Raw genomic sequence first — 23,208 nt, 5'->3', positions numbered from 1 at the left:
TGTCTAAATCCCCTCCCAAACCTCGCAGGTGTCCAGCAGCAGCTTCCTGCTGGCTGCCCAGACCCGCTGGAGACGTGGCAACACCAGGAAGCAGGCGCTGGTGCACATGAGGGAGCTGCTGACGGCCGCCGTGCGCGTCGGGGGCGTCACCCACCTGGTGGGCCCGGTGACAATGGTGCTCCAGGGAGGGCCAAGGTGGGTGCATTTCTGCAGAGTTCTGTGCTAGGGAATAAATTGCTTTGCACAAGGGAAAGCCAGAAGTGAGCAGCTGTGAGGGCACAAGTTAAGGTTGCAACAGACGCTTTGACTCTTGTGGGGTAAAAAGGCAGAAATTTCTAAGAAATGCCTTTATTTAGCACTAGATGAACTTTCCTTTCATACTGGGCTGACATGAACCCAGGTGCATATAGAGGGTGTCTTCTCTGTTGATTTAATTCTAAATTGATCTTAACTAGATATTAGTGGTAGATTCAGCTGAAACTGTCATCGAAATGTAGTAAATGTTTTGTATTTTGTTTGTAGTGAGATTTAATCATGACTGAGCTGTAACTACCACACTCTCTTGTTCATGTTTCATATGAAAAATGAGTGACTTGCAGTTTGCCTTCCAAGTCTCTCTGAGTAATTCTTAACATGCACTGATTATTATTTTCTTAAAGCTACATTTGGGAGTCTGTGAATTGAAGCCTTCAATTCCTAATATTTAACTCCCAACAGGATTGAAGAGTTGACGTGTGGTGGGATGGTGGAGCAGGTCCAGGAGGCTTTTGGAGAGACGATGACATCGGTGGTGTCCCTGTGTGCCCGGTACCCCATCGCCTGTGCCAACAGCATTGGCCTCTTGTGCACCATTCCCTACACAAGGTGGGCAAGGGCTTGGAGAGGGGATGGGGGACATCCACACCTGGCCTTAGTAGGCTCTGCTTTAAGGAGAAATGTTAAATAGTATAAATACATCCCCTTTACTCACCTGAGGAGCATCTGAGAACAGCCGGTTAAATTCCCTCACAATTCCATCTGGGGAGGACAAGGGAGAGGCAGAACCATATTTCTGTCAATTGAACTAATTAATTACTGAGCTAACAGCAAGTTCTGGATTGCCATTGTGATGGAGAAGTTAATTCCACCCTGAATTTCCCCTGCAGGAGTGAGGAGAAGTGCCTGGTGCGCAGTGGGCTGGTGCAGCTCATGGACCGGCTCTGCAGCCTGAGCAGCCAGACAGAGTCCAGCTCAAATGAAAAACAGACCAAGAAACAGAAGGTGGCCACCATGGCCTGGGCTGCCTTCCAGGTGCTGGCCAACCGCTGTGTAGAGTGGGAAAAGGAAGAAGGTAGGAACACTGGGAATATCTTGTGCTGTGTGTGTTAGAATTGCCTGAGGGCAGTCGTTCACCATGACTTGGGTGAATGGATTCTGTGCATTCTTAAGAAGTGAATACAATATTCAGTGGATTTTCTTCTTCTTGTTTTTTAATTCTGCCTTTTTTTTCCTCCCCATGGAAATATTTTCAAGTTTTGCCACTTGATTCTGTCTAAATATAATCAGAGAACCTGGAGATTAAATGATCCTTTGGCATTTTTCCTGTGGTAGAATTCACCCATAACACACATAAACCTACACGTGGCGTGGATGTATCAGGGGTTATTTTTGTGGTGTGTACATTGATTTTTGTTGATTACAGCTGTGCATTCTTCCATCCCTTCCAAAGGGGGTTCCACAGATGCTGTTCACTCCGGGCTGGCCAGGCAGGTCTCCAGCCTCCTCACCAACCACCTGGCCAGAGCCACTGAGTGCTGTGGGAACCAGGCTGCAGGGAATGATGCACTGCAGGATGTCCTCAGCCTTCTGAATGACCTCTCAAGGTACCAGGCCTTTCCTCTGGAGTATTTTCTTCCATGTTATAAGAGCCCATGTGGGATCTTTTGTGGATTTTTTTTAAACCATTCTAAAACTGACCCTTAATATTCGTGTTTAATCAGTGCTGTCAAGTTATGAAAGAATTGCTAAAGATGTTTTGTCAGACACTGAAATTGCTTTTAATCCATCTTGTAAATAATAAATGAATTTGGTTTTAATTTCAAGGTTCTTTTCCCTTTCAGGAGTCACATAGGTAAAGCCATCCTGAGCCAGCCAGCCTGTGTGTCCAAGCTTCTGTCCCTTCTCTTGGATCAGCGTCCTTCTCCCAAGCTGGTGCTTATAATCCTGCAGCTGTGTCGTGCTGCTCTGCCTCTCATGAGTGTTGAGGACTGTGGAAATGTGGAATTGCCTCCCTGGAGTTACTCAGTGCCCTCTCTGAACAGCGAGCAGGATGATCCCAGTGACCCAGCCTCCAAGATTGCCTCCCTGCTGCTGGCAAAGCTGGCAGATTATGTCGTGCCAGGTACCAGCTGCTCTTTGGTGTTGTGCCCAAGGGACTCCTGTTCCATGGAATGTTGGAATGAAAAGGCCCTTAAAGCCCATCCAGTCCCACCCCCTTCACTCCTTCCACTGTCCCAGGTTGCTCCAAACCCCGTCCAGCCTGGCCCTGGGCACTTGCAGGGATCCAGGGGCAGCCACAGCTTCTCTGAGCTCCCTGTGCCAGGAGCTTTTGTATTGACAGAGAGCTCAAGCACTGGGGGGTATTTCTGAGAGCAGGATATTCCTGTGCCTTTCCATCTGCCTCCTCATTTCCCTGGCCTCAGACCAAAGTGGGTGTCTCAGTGATGTTTCAGCCACGTCCCAGATGTGTCAGCATTAGTTCCAAGGGTAAGAAAATTCATGGTTGTGTTTCTTTGTTTTCTTTTTTCCTTTCTGCTTCAAGGCTGCCAGACAGTCCTTTCTCCAACTGCCTCTGAGCCAGATACTACCTTGGCAAAAGCCAGCCCTAAAAATTCCATAAAAGGTGATAAAGATCCTGGAGAAGAAAGCGAGGCAGTGGATGGTAAACTCTCTATTTTTATCCATAAAAGAGAAGATCAGTCCTCCCATGAAGTCCTTCAGCCTTTACTAAGGTAATCTCAGCTCACTGGATTGGAATTAGAAACAATTTTGCCAATTCCCTTCATCCTCTCCTTTTTTTCCAGTGCTGCAGCTGCAGAAAAAGACTCCTAGATATAAGAGTAAATGGGAAAACAAAGTGTCTGCTCAATGTGTTGTGTTTACTGGCAAAGCAATAAGATAATGCAAAGGAACAGGGGAACTTCTTCATCTGTCTGAAAAGAATCTCATGAAAAATTAGCTACTTAGACTCAGTGTTTCTGATGGAACATCATTTGTCTTGTTTATGGTGTGACAGGCTGGGTAGGATTAACAAATAGAACTGTCAAGGCAAAATGACTTTAAAAGCACTGCTTTAATAATGCATAAGCTGGACAATAATTTGCTATTAAAGATTCTTTAGTATTCTCAGCACCCACCTGGATGTAGGGATCACTGAATGCCAGTGCTGTCACCTCCTGCATTTTGTGTTATTTGTTCCATCTTCCCCCTCTCCCTGAGTTGGTTCTGGATCCATACTCTAAAAATTACACTAAAAGGCACAAGGGAAAGGTGAACTCGAAGCCCTGGGCATTTGTGATCAATAAAAACCATTTCATGAGGCTTCTTCCTGAGGGGGGAAGGGTTAAATTGCTTTGAATAACTGCATTCAATAGGATTCAATTCCCTCTGGAAATGGGGAATATCCTTAACTGCCTCATATTTCTCTTGCTGTTGAGCATTCAGCAGCAGAGGTGGCTTCAAATCCTTTCAAACCACCCATAATACATGGAATTGGAATGTGTAGCTCAGCTGTGATTTCCAGCAGTCAGAACAAAGCTCCTGTGTTTTGTTTCCCCTCCAACAGTAGCTCAGAAGGTCGCCCATTCCGACTGGGCACTGGGGCCAACATGGAGAAGGTGGTGAAGATGGATCGGGACATGACAAAAGTAAGAGGAGAAATAACTAAAGAATTGCTCAATATCCTAAAAATTGGTGGCCAGGCAGAATTCTTGGGTTTTACTGATGTTGAAAATGTTAAATGTTGTTTTATTCATCATTTACCTCTGTAAATACAGATCAAATACAGGGGTAAATTGTCGTAACGGCGGGAGAGATGCGACACACCATATGCGATGAATAGCAAATCTCGAAGTTTATTGAAAGCTTACACATTTTTATATTAGTGTTAATGAAGCTTATGCATATTGCAAAATCTGAGCTCATTATTGGTTAAAGCACACTATGATCAAACACACCTACTTCTATCTCTTAACAATTATTTTGCTTCTATGTGTACATTCTTCTAATTTCTCTACCTTGGGATAACTACATTTTCTGGCAAGCGATTTTCTCCCCCGTCTTCCCGTTTTAGAGAAGGTCACTGTGACCTTCGTCAGTAAGTAGGCACCGGTTGCTCAGTTCCCAGCTTGTTTCTCTTACCCTTATCCATTGGTATCACATCGGAATGTCCTTTCTCAGCTAACCAATTCTCCAAAAAGCTCTCTACAGTAAATGACGAAAAAGAATTTCAGCTGATGCCTCCTGCAGCCATTGTAGGTCAGGTTGAAGCCCCTTTGGATATTCTCTTTTCTCAAGTGTTAAATGCACATTGATAATGCAAATTTTAAGCCACACACTTGAATTAAAATTTCATGTCTTATTTCCAGAGGTGTTCTTGAGTGTTTGCACCAGAAATACTCATTGGTGGCTTTTTGATCAGAGAAATTGAACTGTTAATTTAAGAATGGAATGTTAAAGGCAGGGCATTTACCCCTGATCTCTCTGTAGATGATAAAAAGCAAGAGATAGAGCTTGTCTATGACTAACACACACCCAGGAGGGGGTTTTGCTGTGTTCCCAGCACTTGTACATGAGCAGAGTGACCAAACAGATCTGACATTTGCCTTCCATGGCAATTTCCTTCGCAGAGTGGCTGCTGTGAAGTCATTACAGAAGAAGCTGCTGCAGCTCTTAGAAAGGCAACCAAGTGGGCACAGTCTGGGCTAATAGTGAGTGTGGGGCCACCCATAGAGACTGTCAATCCAGAGAGCACCAGTGGCTTGTCCACTGGGGACAAAAAGAAGACTGCACAAACTTCCATCTGCAGGGAGAGGAATTCAGAGCTCGCCAGGTAAATCCCTTTAGCCTGCATTCTGCTTTTCTCTCTACCAATATTTGTGGTGCTCCCAAAGATAATCTGGCTGTTCTGAAAAAGGAAGAAAAACTTCCTTATTCTTTATTTGTGTCTATCTTGTTGACACTTGAAGCTTCTTTTCATTCTGTGGTTTTGAACCGAATGGTCCAATTGCCTTTGTCTCCTGGCAGGACGGATCCGGTGAGGCCGTTCATCAGCGGGCACGTAGCAAACAGCATGGCAGCAGAGGTGATTGCCCTGCTGCACAGCCTGCTCATGGCCCCAGAGTCCAATGCAGCCCAGATCTGGACAACAACTGCTGAAAAAGTGAGCAAACACAGCCATGAGTGGCACATTCCTCACTGGGGGTTGAGTAGTTATGGAATCTAACAGTTAGCGAGGCCTGAGGTGCTCATTTCTGATTTAAACACCAGGTGTGGAGCTGGACAGACCCAGCCCCTTCTCAGCTGTCTCAGGGTGGGACAAATACTCAAAATTCACCCATCATTAGATAAAGTGTTGTCATTCTTCTCAGGCATTAACAATGCTGTTTGTTGGGCAGTTCCCTTTCTTCTGTCAGGTTATTCTGCCTTGGCTGTGGCCTCTGAGGCTACAAAGTTTTGGCTGGAACAAAACACATTGATTATATGTTCCTCTGAGTCCTGCAGCACCCAATCTATTCCTTAGGTGAAATCCTCAGCAAAAACTTTTGCCAAGATTGTATTTTATCCTAAAAGTTACCAGGGAATGGTCATGGCTTTGATGGTGCTCACACTTCAGAGAATTTGGAATATTCTGAGTTACATAATTCTCTTCAAGAACAAAAATAATTCTTCTGAGACTGTGTGGGCTGCAGGCTTGGGGCATTGGTTTTTGTTGGAATTGTGCTTTGAAGTTGTTCCCTGGTATTTTTGCTTCTGTCTCCAGGTTCTGTCTCGGGCTCTGATGTACATTCCACAGCTGGGGAAATATGCAGAGAGCATTTTGGAGAATGGGAGTAGCAGTGGAAGGAAACTGGCTAAACTTCAAAGGATTGCTCGGCAGGCAGTGGCTGCCCTGTGTGCTCTGGGTGGCTTTAAGGAGACAATTAAAATAGGTTCTGAAGTTCAGGTAATTCAGCACTGTTCATGTTTGATATCCTAGATGAGAATTGCTGCTCTCCTGAGGTTTTCCCTGCCCTGGGATCCTTGGCAGCAGGATGTGGTTGTGGAACAGCAGCTTGTGGAGCTTCTTTCCTAAAACACCCCCCTGTGCTTGTGTGTGCAGTTGGTGTGTGATGTCAGACACTGATTCCTGCCTGTAACACCTTCAATCTCATGCAGCTCTTCTTTGGTTGTAGGTTTTAGGCAAAGGAATAGCAGGAAGCATTGGAGTTGTGGCCTCTATTAATGAGCAAGAAGGTATAGCCACGGTCAAATTCCCACCCACCACTATAGACACTAGAAAGACCTCCCAGGCATCAGACACTTTAACTATTCCATTATCTAGGCTCTGTGTTCCAAGATCTGAGGTATGGGCGTTTTAAACATCCAATATTCAGTATAATCTCAATTCTTGATTTTATTTCTGTCACAGCATACTGACTATTAATCTACAGCACGTAAAAAAAAATGTTTCATCTTTGCTTATAAATGATTTGTAATGTTTGCCTTTGTTTTTTTTAAAGCATATATTAACAATATGTTTAAGTTCTCATTCAAGTAACATAAATATTCATCTTTTGTGCTTAAAGATATTCTGTTGCATAGTGGGTGGGAGGTTTTTTTGCTTAATTTCTGGCTTGGTTTGGGCTTTGTTTATTTTTCTTTTATTGGTGTTTGGTGCTGATTTTGTGATAGTAAAATATAAGAATTAACTCCAGGTAATAAAACACCCTCATTTCTTAGAAACTAACTACTTGAATTTAACTTTTTACCGTGCCCCCCCACCATCAGGCATTGCCTCTTCATAAACTGTCCATTACTGAGAAGGTAGTACAGGCAGTCCAGTCCATGTTGCTCCCTCAGGAGGGAAGTCTCTCTATTCACACCTCACTTCCTGCAACAGGAGATGGCTCAACCCCAGTAATGGCAGTGGTCCGGCTCCTTGCTGAAATAAGAACCAGGTGGGTCCTGCCTTTGTGCACAAACATCCCAGGGAACTGCATGAGTTCTTGTGCCCTTCCTCTGGGGATGTGCAGCAAGGGGCTGCACAAATTCCTCTTTGCTCCCATTAAGAGTCTGGGTGTTGTTCATGAGTGTCCCTGCAACACACTGAGCAAATGCTTCACTGAATCCATTTATGAAGCAGGGGAAAGCTGCCTTTGGGGAGGGTCCAGCTAAAACCAGGGTTAAGGCCACCTTTAAACCACCCTTGAATTCACCACTGTAATGCCAGCTTTGAATTCCACACACACTTTGTAATACTTACACTGTATTGTTTTTCTGTTCAGAGCATGCCTGGTGATGGCTCAGCTCTTGGAAGACAGCTCATTCTGTGAAGAATTCATTCAACAGTGCCCAGCTGCTGTAGAAGTTCTGAATTTGGTGGCCCAGGAGTGCAGCCCTGGTATGTAGCCAACACCTTCTTGGCATATTCAGGTCAGAGACAGAGCAGCTTTTAAATCATTTCAGTGTTTTCTCGTCCAGCTACCCTGAGTTTAGGAACTGGCACAGGACAGAGTGTCTTGTCACAGCTGCAGAGCTGCTGATGGAAGAGCAGCTAATAATCAGCCTAAATCACTAAACATTAGGCATTCATTTAGGCCACAACAGGATTATTCTGTATCAAAGAAGGAAGTCCTGGTTTTCTTCTGCACTCTCCACTTTCCTTGGTTCCAGCATATTCTACTCTGCATTCCTTGATGTTATCATCTGTATGTTTTCTTTTTATGACCTTTTTGCTGATTTTTGCAATGCTTTGTTATATTCCTGATCCTTGAGCTCTCCTTGTTTAGGGATAAGCACTGAGCCCAGCAGAAATCTTAGTTCAGGGACAAGTTTTTAGGAACATGCCAGAGAAGAAGTGGCTGAAGTGAAGGGTGGGATCCAAGAGATTTAGTGTCAAAGAGCAAGGACTGATTTTTGTGATAGTAGATACAATTTTTTTTTTTTTTTTGCTTTCCTGCCTTTGCTGGGCCATAAACTTGTTCACTAAAACAAACTTTACATCTTAATAAACATAACAGTGTCTTTGCAAACCAGATATAAATTAAACATGAGAAAATACTTGCATATGTTACATTTTACCCTTAATTTTGTTTAGGTAAGTAAGGCTGATCAAACCTCCTCAAAGTGCAAATAGTGTATTTATTTCTGAGCTAAGATTGCTCTGCTGGACTGGAGGAAGCAGCTGGAGGCTGATGCCTGCTGTGGGTTGTTGTTGCAGGGGAGAGGCTGGTGGTTGTGGAGATGCAGTGTGAGAGGTTACGGATGTTGTACCGCGACTGTGCTCGGCCCCCTCCTCCTCCCCTGCAGGCAGACAGGAGACAGGTGAGCACAGAGTCCTCTGTCCTGGGAGAACCCCCTGCTGCTGCTGCTGCCCAAACTGGGGGCAGCATCCTTGAAATGTTTAATGGGAATTTCTCTATTGGGGTGTGATTTATTGGATTGTAAACATGCCCTCATAAACTGTGTGGTTGTATTTTAGTGGGTGACTTGAATTGTGATTGGTAGAATGAACTGCTCTGTTGTGTCTGCAGCCCAAAGAGATCACATGGAGCCCATCCAGGGTGTTCCCCCCAGTGAGAGCCTGCATGTTCTCCTCACACCTCACTGCTGTGACCTTCCTGGCTGATCCCAGTGCAGGTGGGGGCCTTCCTCGGGGCACCTTTATCTATGCCACCTCCCCAGTGCCAGTACAGGTGAGACCTCACAGCTCTCCAGCACTTTGTCATTGAACATCCAACAGGGCATGAAAAGGAAAAGCAAGAAAATTGCTTCTTTAAACTCTATTTTGTAAATAACTTCTTAAAATGTGTTATTATTTTTCTTTCTAGGCACCATCATTCTACTGGGAAATTGAAGTGGTTTCCTATGGAGACACAGATGATGACACTGGGCCAATAGTTTCCTTTGGATTTGCCACAGAGGCTGAAAAACGAGATGGGGCTTGGACAAACCCAGTGGGCACCTGCCTCTTCCACAAGTAGGTTGGGGATGCACATGAAAAACCACGTTCTGTACATTTGTCAGCAGGCTGGGAAGGAGGCTGTAGTGGGCAATACATACTTTTAAACTGAATGCTGTAATAGACTGGAATATCTTTGCAAAATCAGGAGGGTTGAGTTGCCTTTTGAGTTTCACAGCCTTGGTGGGTGGTGATCCTGCTCTGGCTCAGTGCTCTGCCTCACTGTGTCCTTGTTGTCCCTCAGCAATGGGCGAGCAGTGCATTACAATGGCTCCAGCCTGCTGCAGTGGAAGAGTGTCAGACTGGATGTGACTCTTTCCCCTGGTATGTGAAAGCATGGCTAAAATGCTTATCTGCTCCATCAGAAAATCCTCTGCACGTCAGGGAAATGCTGGATGAGAAAACTGATGAAATCCTTTTTATGACTTTTTTTCTCCAGGTGATGTAGCAGGAATTGGATGGGAAAGAACAGAAGGAACTCCCCCTCCTCCAGGGCAGCCAGCAAAGGGCAGAGTTTATTTTACCTACTGTGGGCAGAGACTTGTGCCCTACCTAGAGGATGTGTCTGGTGGAATGTGGCCAGTTGTGCACATTCAGAAAAAGGCAAGTGTGTAACAGAAATATGTCCCTTAATATACTTCCAGAAATACTAAAAACATGATAGAAAATATTGAACCTGCTGTGTAGAAAAGCAAACTGATAGTTTTTCCCTTTCTTGGCTAGGTTGAGGTATTCATTAGGCCTCCCAGGTGCATGTGTTGTGTCATTATTCTGCCCATTAGCCCAGCAGTGTGCAGCTGGCCTGGCAGGATGCCCTGTGCCATGCCAGGAGCTCCTCTCTTAGCATTCCTGGCCAGCAGCGGCCTTGCTTCAAAGCACCCAGGTTCAAAGTGTCTTCAGCAGCTTGAAGCTTTCCCAGAGTGCCAGCTGGGGATCCTGGTGGCAGGGAGGTGTGGTCAGCTCCTGCCTGGGGCAGAGTGATGGCTCAGAGCAGGATCTGAGAGCTTCCCTGCCTCCTTTTGCAGAACACCAAGGTGCGGGCGAACTTCGGCTCGCGGCCGTTCGCCTACGCCGAGGGCCAGGCTCACCGCAACGCCGCCGACCTGTGCCTGGACCTGGCCGAGGAGATCAGCGCCAACTTCGAGGCCTTGCCCTTTGCCATGGCCTCTGACAGTGACAATGACGCTGGCACCAGCATCGCCTCCGACCCTGGCACCCACGGGCCTCCCTGCAGGATCGCCGCCGTCGCCACGGCTCAGCAACGTAAAGTGACATTCGCTCTTTAAAGCCCTCCCAGCAGAAATGCCAAGCAAGGAAATAGGATTTAAACCCAGCCTGGCTGCAGTCTTTAAGCTTTAAGTAGTGCTTGTTTAGGTGGGGCAGTGCCACAAGTCAGAGCTGTGTTTATCTGATTTTAGACAAGGCAATTAAAGCCATCATCTTTGGTCTGCCTCTATGTGAATACATAAATTATTTGTAATTAACGCAGCTTCAATGAGAAATTATCTCATTAGGGCTTGGGGTACAATAGGATGTCATGGTGGATTGGATCAGCCAATTGGTTATGCTGTGTCAAAAGGAATTGCATTCCCACCCCCTGATTGGAGAGCATGGAGTGCTGTATATCTCCAATTTCATGGGATGTCTTTGCATGCATTATCATCTCATTACTTCTGTCTGTGTCTTGCAGAGTATGACAGTGACACATCCTGCCACTATAAAATGGAGCTGAGCTATGAGAACTTCATCACCTCAGGCCCTGATCCTCATCCCCCTCCTATTGCAGATGATGAAAGTGATGATGATGATGACGATGATATTCCCAGGGTGAGGAATGTGGCAAATTCTGCCTCCCCTAGCTTATAGCCTAAAATCAGATCTTGTCATTTAGATTTTGAATTTAGCCATGCAAGAGTTCTTCCTGCTTCCCTAACAAAAATATAACTGCTGATAACTTTTCACTTCTCGGTGTTCTAAAACACTTCTGTCTTTGTAGGAAGATCACTATGCCCTCTTGGTCAAAGCCTGGGAAACCAAAGTTTTCCCTACAATTAGAAGAAGATTCCGTAATGAGGCTGAGAGGAAGTCTGGGCTGGATCAGATTAAAGGAGCTTTACAGTTAGGTATGTATTTATTTCCATGCATGTTGTTCTCTGGGATGTGCAGCAAGTCTGAGAGAGCAGCTGTGTTTCTTTCATATTTTACTGTGTTCAGGGCTGGAAAACTTAAATATCACTTGCTGTTTCCCTCCAGTGCTTAGAATTTGGTTTGTGCTCATGCATTTTCTTTAACACTTTTACTGTGTTTGACTACTTAAATAGAGAAAATGGTTTCAGAAATAGTGACAGAATTTGTTGTGACGTGGATGCAGAAACATTCTGGAATAATAGCTTGGGAAGAAACTATATATCTGTGCATTTTCTGTCTGTGACTGTCAAGGCAAAACTTTTTAGGTTGAAGTAATAATAAAGGGAGATTGTAGGAGTTTTGTAGGATTCAGCTCTGGCAGGACAATGTGTTTGTGGGAAAGTCACATTAAGATCAAGGCAAGAATTCTGAGCCCCCATGAGAAGCTCAGGAAAGGCTTCCTGAGGAAAATTTCCCATTTCCATCCTTCAGCTTGACTGAGAGAGTATTTAAGTACTTGGCAAACTCACCTGCTTGGGATATTAATGAGAATAGGAACTTATTTCAGGTGGCTGAGGGAAATAGCTTCCACTCCCTCCTGTCTTGCAGGAATGGTTGATATAGCAAGGCAAACTGTGGAGTTCCTGTATGAGGAAAATGGAGGCATCCCAAGGGATCTCTACCTTCCCACCATCGAGGATATCAAAGATGAAGCAAACAAATTCACAATTGATAAAGTACGGAAAGGTAAGGGCAGCACAGCGGATCCTGAGGGGTAAAGAAAAGCTCAGGGGTTTTTGGGATCTAATTGTCACCTGAGGAAAGCACCTTCCAAGTGGTGTGTCCCTTTCTGCCAGGTCTCACCGTGGTGACTCGCTCTCCTGACAGCAACAACGTCACCAGCAGTGCTGTAGGAACAGCTCTGCCCAAATTTGCCATTCGGGGCATGCTGAAGACATTTGGTCTTCATGGGGTTGTGCTGGATGTGGACTCGGTGAGTAAAGACACTCTGGGAGGACTTCGGATGATCAGCATCACACAGCTGGGAGCAAAAACTGCTCAGGATGCTGGATTGGGGCTCTCTTGGAAGGAAAAATGTTGTTTAATTATTGTGTTACTGACAGTGCTGGGTTTGGTGTTGCAGGTGAATGAACTGGTCCAAGTGGAGACCTATCTGAGGAGTGAGGGGGTCCTGGTGAGGTACTGGTATCCCATTGACATGTTGGAAAGGCCACCTGCAGGGTACAGGAGGACTGCAACCAATGGATTGGTCACCCTGGATAACACCAACATCCAAATTCACAGGTGAAAAGAGAGATGTAGTTACAAGGCACTTTATTACCTGCATTTGAATCAGCTGAAGAGCATTTCCTGTAGTGCAGTTACCTGCTACAGCTTTATTCTAAGATGTACAAACTTCTGAAATCTTACTTTCATGGTTGGATTTAATGTTAAGGAATTAATAGGATTAATGTTTGTGTTCCCTAGGGAGCTGTTGAGGAGTGAGGCTGCCCTGGCCAAGCTCTACTGTCGCATGGCTCTGCTCAATATTTTTGCTCCCAAATCTCCCCACATGTTCACCCGGCTGTTCCACATTCCTGCCATCCGGGACATCACCCTGGAGCACCTGCAGCTGCTCTCCAACCAGCTTCTTGCACCACCTCTTCCTGGTAAACACTTGGTTTTGTCCCAGCTCTTCTTTAATGCAGTATTTTTCTGGGGACAAAAAAAAAAAATGGATTTGGTATTTCTTTATTAGCTGGTTAATAATGATGGTATTAAGAATGAGCTGGGGTGATCCCACAGCTCTGTTTGCCCTCACCAGGGTCTGGGCTGAGGCTGGTGAGGGGCACAGTTGGCATGGAGGGGCCACCCCAGCCACAGGGCTGGGCCTGGGTGGGTCCTTTCCCCTGCTGACTTTTAGACAAGGAGTTTTCCACTTGAAAACAGAGATTTAGAATCTTCCAGGTGTTTTACAGCTTTTGTTTCCCAGGCTATGTAAACATTTGGAGTGATCTTCAAATTTGTGCTGTTTTCCTTGTTGTTCCAGATGGAACCATCAGCTCAAGCTCCATTCTCCTGGCCCAGTCCCTGCAGCACTGCATCCACTCCCAGACCTGTGCTGCCACAGACCTCTTCTACCAGGGCAATTCCCAGGCCATCAGGGAGTGGCTCACTGTGGCCATCACTCGGACACTGCATCAGGGAGAGGAGAGTCTGCTGGACCTCACCAAACAGATCTGCTCCTTTCTGCAGGTAAAATACTCAGTCATGTTTCATCAGTTCCCTTCTCAGGAGCCCTGGTTCTCTGTGTGGTTGGAATTTCCACGGTGCTGTCCCTCACAGGGAATTGTTTCTCTGGGTGGGTTCTGTTATCCTGCTGGTAGTGGGCACACTGAAAACAGAAGCTGTAGCAATGCTGTGGATTGAATTAAAATTAAGTGGCCTCCCACTGTGTCATAATTTGCAATTAATTAAATACATTGGCTGCATTTCTTTATTTATAGAGTGTATAGAGCACTCTATAAATAAAGAAGATAAATAAAGAAGAGGGAAGAGGTTTGCTGCTGTTTGGGATCTCTCATGATGAATTGTCCTGTTACAGGCGGCGCCAGAACAATTTCCCGCTGAAGAATTCCCAATTTCTGAATCCAAGGTCAACATGGATGTGAATTTCCCTGGGGCTGCCTTTGTGATTGTGTCCTGCAAGGAAAGTCAGTCTGGGTTCCGAAAAGAGTGAGTCATGGAGAGGGGCAAGGCTGGGTCTGAGCCTGCAACCCTGGGGATGCAATTTTTTATTTTGTTTCAGTTTTTCTCTTCTCGGATACTTACTCTGAGTGGTGGCTGGGATATTTTCCAGCTGGTTTGAGGCTAACCAAGCTGTGCTGCTGTTTCCCCAGCTCATCCCTGTACAAGGCCCCCTGGGCTCGGGTGCTGGTCTATGGGCTGGGGCACAAGGTGAAGAGGAACGGGCAGCTGAACCTGATCGAGGCCGTGTGCTACCCCCGCGACGCCTCCCCCACCAACACCGGCCTCACGCCGCCCCCCACCACCAACCAGTACCCAGCTGTCATCACCCCCACGGACAGGGTGCACATCAAGCTGGGTGAGCACAGCCCCTGCTCCAGGGAAGAGCCTTCACTGTGCTCTCAGGGCTCAGAGCAGTTTCCTTATGGCTTCCGCAGCACCTTCCCGTGTGGCCGCCAGTCCTAGCAGCAGATGGGACAGGATTTTTGTTCAAGGGACCAAAAAAGCCTGGTTTTATAACCACTGGCAACCATGTGATTCTGATTTTTGTATTCCAGAAGTTCACCCAGCAGTGTATTTCAAATATTTTGTTCAAAATACTGATTTCTGCAGTGTTGGTGTTTGAGGAGCTGTTTCAGATGGAGAGTAATTTTTTATTGCTTTTTTAGGTGTTTGTAGGACCCTCTTATCCACAGAGTAATAGTGTAGCAATACTTAGGTCATTCCAGCAAGAAGAATTATTAATATTCTTTTTACTCTTGCCCAGGGGGAGAGACAGTGGGATTTACAGCAGTGAAGGTGACTGGGTGCAGTGAGTTCTTAAAACTTCCCCTTGGAGATCCTTAAGTTCTTCTGCTGATGTTGTTTTCAGTATGCATCAGACAGAAATAAAGGATTTTGGGGCAGGTTCTCTTTGTATATTTAGGTATGTTCAGGCTCAAAATTATTCTCTTTCTTTGTGTGAATAAAGTGTTCTCCGTACATTTATAATTACAGATTATATTAACTTATCAATATAGAGAAACATTCCTATTTGTGTATTACAAGGTGCTACAGAGAAAATTCTCACTTAACAGGAGTTTAGCCTTGAAAAGATCCTAAATGTTACTACTTTTACTTTATCAATGCTCAGAATCATGATAAGGATTTTCTTGGACCTTTTTGCTTAGGAGTGTCTCCTCCTCCTGGAGCTGTACTGGTCTTGCATTCCCTCCCCCTGGAATTCCCCCTGGCAATGGCATTCACAGAACAGCTCTTAACCTGGAAATTAGAAGATGGGGATGGAAAATCTGAAGATGAACTGGATACTATTCCTGCCTCAGTTCTCTTGCAAGTAGTGGAATTTTTAGGTGAGAATGGAGTATTTCCTTAGTAATGAGCACTGATAATGTGCTGGCTCAGGTGAAGAGTTCAGGAAACAAAAAGTGCAGTTGGAATTTTCTGATCTCTTCCACTGTAATGAAATTTTCTTCAAACTCCAGAAACTTTCTGTTGATTTGCAGTTCTTGGAGTAACCTTCCTGTCTTTCTTATTGCTGCCATGATGTTGAAATTCACTTTTCTGGTGCTTTTTAAATGTTACTTTCTGCTAAGGGTGAAACACTGCTGACTGCCATATGCCTTGCCTTCCTCACACAGGCAACTTCCTCTGGACAACTGACATGGCAGCATGTGTGAAGGAATTGATCTTTCACCTCCTGGCCGAGCTGCTTCGCAAAATCCACAACCTGGAGCAGAAGAAGAATCCAGCAGGATTGTCCTCATCCATCGCCCTGCAGCTCAACCCCTGCCTGGCCATGCTCATGGCCCTGCAGTCAGAGCTGCACAAGCTCTACGATGAGGAAACCCAGAACTGGGTGTCTGGGAATGCCTGTGGTGGCTCTGGGGTTGGAGTGGCCGACCAGGGGAGATTCTCCACGTACTTCCATGCCCTGATGGAAGTGTGTCTGGCTGTGGCAGAAGTCACCTTGCCCATCAACATGAGCGTGACAGCCAATGTGATCTCCTCCACCAGTGCCCCCAATCTCAGTGATTCCTCCTCCTCGTCCTCATCTTCCCCAGGGCAGACACCACAGAGCCCGAGCTTGCTGTCCAAGAGGAAAAAAGTCAAAATGAAGCGGGAAAAAACTTCATCTTCAGGGAAAAGGGCTTCATCCAGGGCGGCCGAGACAGACGCGGCGCTCCTCAGCATCGGGGGCAGCAAGCCTGAGGACATGCTGTGGTTCCACAGAGCTCTGACCCTGCTGATAATCCTCAGGCACCTGACAAAGAAGGACCCCCAAGGGCTGGGTGTGACCAACGATGCCGTGGCAGACGCCTGCCAGGCCCTGGTGGGACCCACGGCCCACAGCCGCCTGCTCGTCATCTCCGGCATCCCCACGCACCTGGAGGAGGGCACCGTCAGGAATGCCATCAGGAAAGCCTGCAACGCCCACGGCGGGGTCTTCAAGGATGAGATCTACATCCCCTTGCAGGAAGAGGATCCCAAAAAAACCAAGGACAAAGCGGAAGGAGGAGAGTGCAGGACGGAGCTGGAAAAGCCGACGGTTTCCAGCAGCGCCGACAGTTTGGACATCAGCAGCTCCAGCAGCGTCACCCCCGCCATGAGCGTCAGCGCCTCGGCCTCCACCAGCCAGGCCTCCCTGTGCAGCTCCCAGGGCTTGTCCCGCACCGTCAGCGACATCTCCGGGGACCAGTTCCAGGCGGGGCTGGAGCTGCCCATCCCACCCGGATTGCTGGAGCAGCCCCACGTGGTGTCCAGCCAGGAGAGCTTGGATCTTTCCCACTGCAGCACCGGGAGCTTGGGCAGCCTGGGCAGCCTCGGGGAGCCCCTGGACAACGTGGAGACGGCGTCGGTGTCGGACGTGGGCTCCATGTACACGGTGACATCTCTGGACAATCAGCCGCTGCTGGCACGGCCCATCAAGGGCTTTGCCGTGGTGGAGGTAACAGGGAGGGGCCTCTGCAGCCGGGGGTTTTGGGAGAACGGGGTCTCATTTTAGGAACTGGCTTTTTCCATGGTCAGTGGATGTCTAAGAGCGTGGGAAACTGGGAGTTCTCAGCCATCCTGTCCAAGCCAAGGAGCACAGAATTCCCTTTCCTGCATTCCCAGTCTTGGGAACAATCCCTGTCTCTCAAAGGACAGAGGGGACCCAGTAGTGGAGTGATCCAGCAGCAGGTGGAGAACAGAAGGAAGTAGGGAAGAAGTCCTGTGTGTTCCAGCTTGTAGAGTTCATTTTCACAGAGTGCTTTTGAAGCTAAGGCCATAAATGAACTCTTAAGGGATTAAATTCCTGGAGGATTGGTAGCTGTGGAGCACAGCAGCCAGTGCAGCTTCCAACTGAGGAAATCTTTAAAATGTTTGCAGTGGTTGGGGAGCATGTCAGGGGAAAGATCAATTAATTTCCCCTTTCATGTGCCTTTCTCTAAGATTTGTTGTGGCCACTGCTGAGATGAATTTAGAGATTGGGGCCCTTCTGGTTTGACCCACAATGCAATTATTTAATGTTTAATCAGTACCTTTTCACCTATTTTGAACCACCTATAGATTTCTCTATGAAGCTACTTTAGGGGAGATGATAAATTTTGTTGCTGTCTGGTTCCAGATTAATTTTTAAAAGCGTTGTGGGTGGTTTCCATCAGTGCTGGGTCAGTCCAGGTGTTCAGCTCTACACAAGAAGCTCCCTCTCTGCTGCTTCCACAGATTGCCTGCTGGAAATTCATCATAAGCTTCCAAAAGCACTATCCATTCCTGATAGCCTGGGAATGGAGAGAGGTGTTTTTGTATAGTCTGGGATTGTATCAGTTCCTCTTTTAGAAGAAAATCAGCTTATTCAGATGAAAACTCTGCAAGTTCCTATTCTTGAGCTGTTAATTGACGTGAAGACATCATTGAAATAAAGCATTAAGTGTGGAGAGAGAGCTGCCAGTGTTCACATGGAAACCATTCCAAGTCTGGAGCTGCTCTGGTAGTGGTTATTCTGGGAATCAAAGGAAGTTGCTGTTCCCCTTCCCAGTCTGTGTAGCTGAGGCTTCAAAGCCTGTGCTAATTGAGGTTTTTCAGAGTGGAGAATTGAGGCAGGTTGAGCAGAGTTACAGACAGTGCCAGCTTACCTGGCTGGCACCTTCAGCAGCCTGAGAAATGGGATAGCTGGATCAGAGCTGTGCCTGGTTATCCCAGCATGAGCATTTCAGTGCTCTCACAAAGGATCTTTTCTAGTCTGAACCTGAATTTTGGCATCAAATTATTGATGCAGCAGAGAAGAGAAGCAATAATGATTATCAGAATGGGGGGGAGGGAGTGTGGAAGCTTAAACCCCAAATTCCTCTGAATGGAAGTGAATTTGTTTTCTCAGAATTGCTGTGAACTAATTTCATTATTTGTACAGATAAGGTCAAGAGCTAAAATAGAGAAAATCCGAGCCAGCCTCTTCAACAGCAGTGACCTCATTGGCTTGTCCAGCCTGGATGGGGAGGATGAGCTCATGGAGATGTCAACTGAAGAGATTTTAACTGTTTCCACTGTAAATCAGAGTTTGTTTGACACCCAGGGGAGCCCAGCACTAGAAGATTATTTCAATGATAAGTCAATAAAAGGTAAGTGGTTTGATATTGCCAAATCCCTCCTGTGTTCAGCATTTGGGGGATGAACAGGGCTCAGACTCTCCTTGGTTCAGTATAAATCAGGAGTGACACCAAGCCAGGGAGAAATTCCAAAGTGAGATTTATCCCTCCAGGGGCTATTTGCAAGCTGAACATTGCTCAGTTGTCCACCCAGCTAATCAAATAAACCATAAATAAATAAACACTCCTCATACACACAAAAAACTACTGATTAAATTCTTGAGGGACTTTTTTTTTTTAGAAAATAGCCACTGAAATAAGTTTGACTGCTAGTTCAGTTGATGGGTGTCGGTGTCTGCCTGCACAACAATTTTTATCCTGGCATGATGAATAAGCTGCTTTTTTCATCCCCACTACTCCCTCAAGTAATAATTACAGGATGTGGCCAATTCTCTGTGTTTAATGGGGTGCAGAAGGAGCAGGAGCACTGAAAAAGTGATTTTTTTTTTCCCTTGTAAAAGTGATTTTCCATGTCAAAGCAAAATATTTTATCTGAACGCAAAATCTATTTTCACATTTCAAATTCTAACCAGTTCTCACGGTATGTTGTACCAAATTGTTGGGTTTATTTTAATTAGGTGAAAAACTGGTCCCAGGTGCTCGGGAGGTTCTCACAGAGATCTTTAAAAGCTGTGTCCATTCAGAACAAATGCTGAGCCTGACCCCAGCCAAGCCCATCAAGGTGGCTGACATTTACCTCAGCAAGGAGCAGATCAATTCCCAAACCCCTGGGAACCTCCTCCACGTCTTCTTCACCAACGTCCGCCCTCCCAAGAAGGTGCTGGAGGACCAGCTCACCCAGGTAGGGCCTTGACAGCTCTTCTCAGCCTCTCCTGGTGTCACTTGAAAGCACTGGGTGATGATTCACTTCTTGTCTTGGAAGATTTTAAGGAAATACGGAGTTCCCAAGCCCAAATTTGACAAGAGCAAGTACAACAAGGCAGGCAAGGAGCAGCACCCGGTGAAGGTGGTGAGCACCAAGCGCCCGGTCACCAAACCCCCCACCAAGGAGAAGTCCATGCTCAACAGTGTCAGGTGGGTGTCCTCAGTCCTCTGGCACTTGGGGAATATTGGATTTCACTGTACAAATCCAGTTTTTATCCCCCATCCCTCTGTGCTTCTGTGTATTGGAACAAGGGAACACGTGCTGTTAATGTCAGAGCATCTCAGATTTCTGGCAATTATTTGGCAAAGTGTTTCTTTTCCCAGAGATTGGGGTGGAGTTGTTGGGATGTTCTATTTACAGAACATTGGAATTGTGTTCATCAGTGTTCTAGCCCAGTGCACTTATTCCAAAACACAGATCAGGTTGGACAGGGTTTGGAGTAATCCATGGCAGGAGTGGGACTGGATGGGCTTTAGGATCTTTCCAAACAATTTTGGGATCCTGTGAACAAATGAAAGACAACTTTTGATCCTAACACCCACTTTGTCCCTTAGCCGAACAGCCTTAAGTGAGAAGAAGCCCACGGTAAAGCCCAAATCTCCTGAGAAGAGCAAACCCGAGGAGAAGGACCCTGAGAAGTCTCCCACTAAGAAACAGGAAGGTGGGAGCTGCAGAGAATTTTTTATAGTTTTATCCTAGAAAAATATTTTTATTATTGACATGTTTATATGACTTCGTGATTGATTTGGTTTGTCTTTATTTCTAGCAAGCCTAACTACATTTTTTTTTAAATTGTGATTTAAAATGCTGCTTTTATTTGTATCTCTGTGAATCTGGGCCCATCAGTGTGAGAGCAAACAGTTCTTGCAGCAGTGTGTAGGGCATGTCAATAAACCAGACAGAAAACTTCCTGTGGGATGTAGTTCCAAGGCTTTGGTGTAGTGAGGGTTTGGGATATTATGGACTTGAACCAGGTGGGTTTTAATTGTGCTTCTCAATTTATATTGGGAAATTCTTCAGTTACAAGTGGGAAATTGGATTTAAAAGATGATTGAGATAGCTCAGAACTTCTGGAGGAGACAGCACAGCCAGGGGGGAGAGGGGTCGTGCTCAGAGCTTTGGTCTGGTGGAAGAGTGAGCAGACATGAGCTTAGACTCCCTTCTTCCTGGCAGGAAGTGCCAGGTTAGCTCAGAAAAGGGGAATTTCAGCATCCAGCCAAGTAGGGTTAGAGGGAGGTGTTCCAGAGGAGCAGAGGGGGGTTTGAAGGTGCCATTGACTGAGGTGGATCAATGTGTGATAGATGGAACTCCCCGGGAAAGGGTCCATGGTGGGATGGGACAGCAGGGGGAAGCTGGCAGCAGCCACCTCCTGCTCCTGCTGGGGTGAGAACTCCATGGCAAGTCATGAACTCTTTGCTGGTCCATGTTTGGTGGCAGTTCCTGAGGAGAAGTACTTGACCCTGGATGGATTTCACCGGTTCGTGGTGGACCGCTCCAAGCAGGACATCCGGAGCGTGTGGAGAGCCATCCTGTCCTGTGGCTACGACCTGCACTTCGAGAGGTACAGCCTGCACACCTCTCTGAGGAGGTGACACTTACTCACTGTGCTCACCTGATCCCAAGTGCTCCTAATCCAGGAAGCTTTAACACTTCCATCCATGGCTGCAGGGCCTGAAGGGAAATCAGTCATTTCTTCAAAATACATTTTAAAAGTCACGTGCTGTCCAAATGATTTCTTGTGCACAGCATGGCTGTCAAAATCAGATGCCCCGGTGTCCTTTAGAGCTTCCAAGCTGTATAATAAGTTTCCTGAAGGGAGCTGTAGCTCCATGTCTGTCCCTGGTTTCCTTCCCCAGCCAGTGCACTGGGTCATTGTTTAACTGGCAGGGTTGTTACTGGGTCAGAAATGCTTTAGAAGAGGAACTGTTAGATTTCTTAATATTGGAGAGGAAGAAAGTCCCTTAAATGAATTCTCCTTATCTGCCTGTGTCAGGCCATAGGCTAATTGCCCCTTATCATCTCCAGAGGAGATAGTGCACTAAGAGTGCTTAATAAGCAGGGCCTTTGTGCCTAATTATTTAATACCAGTGAGGAGAAGTGGCTGATGAATCAGCTCTTGGCCTCACACTGGGGTTCTTGTCATGGAACAGCTCTGCTCAAGGAAAGGGGAGTGAAGAGCAGGGCACCAGCTTCTGCTCCAGGTGTGTTGGGATCTCCAGCTTGTCAGAGTGACACCGAGCAAAGTTGGGAAGTCCCTTTTCCCAGCCCAACACTTGAAGAAGGAGTCAGGGCTCTTCATTTCTTGGTCTCAAGGTTGTTCATTGTTTCTTATCTATAAAATTCTTTCTCCTGCCCTGCCGAGGCCCATCCAGCAGGACAGTTCCAGGCACTCTGCCTGCCCCCAGGGCAGGGTTATGTCTTTATACTAAAAACTACGTACACAATGTTTGCAATTACTTTCCAATACCTATCACCTATGTTAGACATAGTGAGCTTCTACTCTAAATCAATCTGTAAGTGCCGCCATCACAGCAGAAGATGGAGGCCAAGAAGAAGAAAGGCTGGACATGCCCAGATCCCTCCATCTTACCCCCATTCTAAAAACCCCCAAATCTCCTTTTTCACCTTGTGATAAATTCACTATCATTCTTCTTCATTTGTCGTGGCTTGCAGATCTCCATCTAAGGTTGGTAACTCGCTCCACGGGTCATAATCAAACCCACAGGGGCATCTTGGGCTCTGTGCCAGGGTCTCTGAGCCCCCTGGCAGGGCTCCTGGCTGCTCAGGACGGCCAGAGGGGTGTCCTGGGTCCTGACACGGGTGTGCTCCAGGTGTGGTTGTCCCTATGAGTGAGCAGCTGTGCCCTGTCCCCCTCCAGGTGCGCCTGCATCGACGCCCGGCACGCGCAGAAGGCGTCGCGCAAGTGGAGCCTGGAGATGGACGTGGCGCTGGTGCAGTACATCAACCGCCTGTGCCGCCACCTGGCCATCACCCCTGCCCGCCTGCACCCCCACGAGGTGTACCTGGACCCAGCTGATGCAGCAGACCCCAGGATCTCCTGCCTCCTGAGTATGGCTGGGTGCTTGGCATGGAGGGGTTTTTAAGAGGGGAAGAGTTGGGAGCGCTCCTGGTGTTCCTTTGGAGGTTAGGTGTGACCGTGTTCACAGGGGCTTGGGATGAGGGGAGAGACAAGGATCTGACTCCGTGTTTCAGAAGGCTTGATTTGTTATTTTATGATATATATTATATTAAAACTATACTAAAAGAATAGAAGAAAGGATTTCATCAGAAGGCTGGCTAAGAATAGAAAAAGAAATAATGATAACAAAGGCTTGTGGCTCGGACTTTCTGTCTGAGCCAGCTGGGCTGTGATTGGTCATTAATTAGAAACATCCAACATGGCCCAATCAAAGATCTACTTGCTGCATTCCACAACAGCAGATAATCAATGATTACATTTTGCTCCTGAGGCCTCTCAGCTTCTCAGGAGGAAAAATCCTAAGGAAAGGATTTTTCATAAAAGATGTGTCTGTGACAGGCTGGGGGCTTGGTGGGTTAAGGGGAGTGCTGGGTCTGGATCTTCTCTCTCTTTGGGTGAGTGCTTGGGCAAAGTCAGGGATGCAGTG

General features: G+C 46.6%; 1 protein-coding gene across 4 annotated transcripts in view; it reads left to right on the top strand.

The window, feature by feature from the left end:
- HECTD4 (HECT domain E3 ubiquitin protein ligase 4) overlaps nt 1-23,208 on the top strand; it is a 69,353-nt gene that overhangs the window by 36,714 nt on the left and 9,431 nt on the right. For all 4 annotated transcript variants that reach the window (XM_054646074.2, XM_077187751.1, XM_054646073.2 and 1 more), the window contains exons 32-67: nt 29-195; nt 718-864; nt 1,146-1,330; nt 1,709-1,862; nt 2,100-2,380; nt 2,801-2,990; nt 3,824-3,905; nt 4,887-5,089; nt 5,284-5,419; nt 6,020-6,202; nt 6,432-6,602; nt 7,027-7,196; nt 7,524-7,639; nt 8,459-8,562; nt 8,772-8,933; nt 9,069-9,217; nt 9,444-9,523; nt 9,639-9,802; nt 10,225-10,462; nt 10,890-11,026; nt 11,196-11,322; nt 11,936-12,073; nt 12,184-12,320; nt 12,471-12,631; nt 12,815-12,996; nt 13,377-13,582; nt 13,932-14,062; nt 14,227-14,432; nt 15,244-15,423; nt 15,712-17,018; nt 18,462-18,669; nt 19,275-19,498; nt 19,580-19,731; nt 20,137-20,243; nt 21,020-21,143; nt 22,461-22,651. In XM_054646074.2, the coding sequence (XP_054502049.2) occupies nt 29-195; nt 718-864; nt 1,146-1,330; nt 1,709-1,862; nt 2,100-2,380; nt 2,801-2,990; nt 3,824-3,905; nt 4,887-5,089; nt 5,284-5,419; nt 6,020-6,202; nt 6,432-6,602; nt 7,027-7,196; nt 7,524-7,639; nt 8,459-8,562; nt 8,772-8,933; nt 9,069-9,217; nt 9,444-9,523; nt 9,639-9,802; nt 10,225-10,462; nt 10,890-11,026; nt 11,196-11,322; nt 11,936-12,073; nt 12,184-12,320; nt 12,471-12,631; nt 12,815-12,996; nt 13,377-13,582; nt 13,932-14,062; nt 14,227-14,432; nt 15,244-15,423; nt 15,712-17,018; nt 18,462-18,669; nt 19,275-19,498; nt 19,580-19,731; nt 20,137-20,243; nt 21,020-21,143; nt 22,461-22,651 (7,000 nt within the window). The remainder of the gene's footprint in view (nt 1-28; nt 196-717; nt 865-1,145; nt 1,331-1,708; nt 1,863-2,099; nt 2,381-2,800; nt 2,991-3,823; nt 3,906-4,886; nt 5,090-5,283; nt 5,420-6,019; nt 6,203-6,431; nt 6,603-7,026; nt 7,197-7,523; nt 7,640-8,458; nt 8,563-8,771; nt 8,934-9,068; nt 9,218-9,443; nt 9,524-9,638; nt 9,803-10,224; nt 10,463-10,889; nt 11,027-11,195; nt 11,323-11,935; nt 12,074-12,183; nt 12,321-12,470; nt 12,632-12,814; nt 12,997-13,376; nt 13,583-13,931; nt 14,063-14,226; nt 14,433-15,243; nt 15,424-15,711; nt 17,019-18,461; nt 18,670-19,274; nt 19,499-19,579; nt 19,732-20,136; nt 20,244-21,019; nt 21,144-22,460; nt 22,652-23,208) is intronic.

The sequence above is a fragment of the Agelaius phoeniceus genome, chromosome 18, assembly GCF_051311805.1.
Source record: "Agelaius phoeniceus isolate bAgePho1 chromosome 18, bAgePho1.hap1, whole genome shotgun sequence".
Lineage (NCBI taxonomy): Eukaryota > Metazoa > Chordata > Aves > Passeriformes > Icteridae > Agelaius > Agelaius phoeniceus.
Note: the sequence above shows the minus strand (reverse complement) of the source record. Positions and strands in the feature narration are given on the sequence as shown.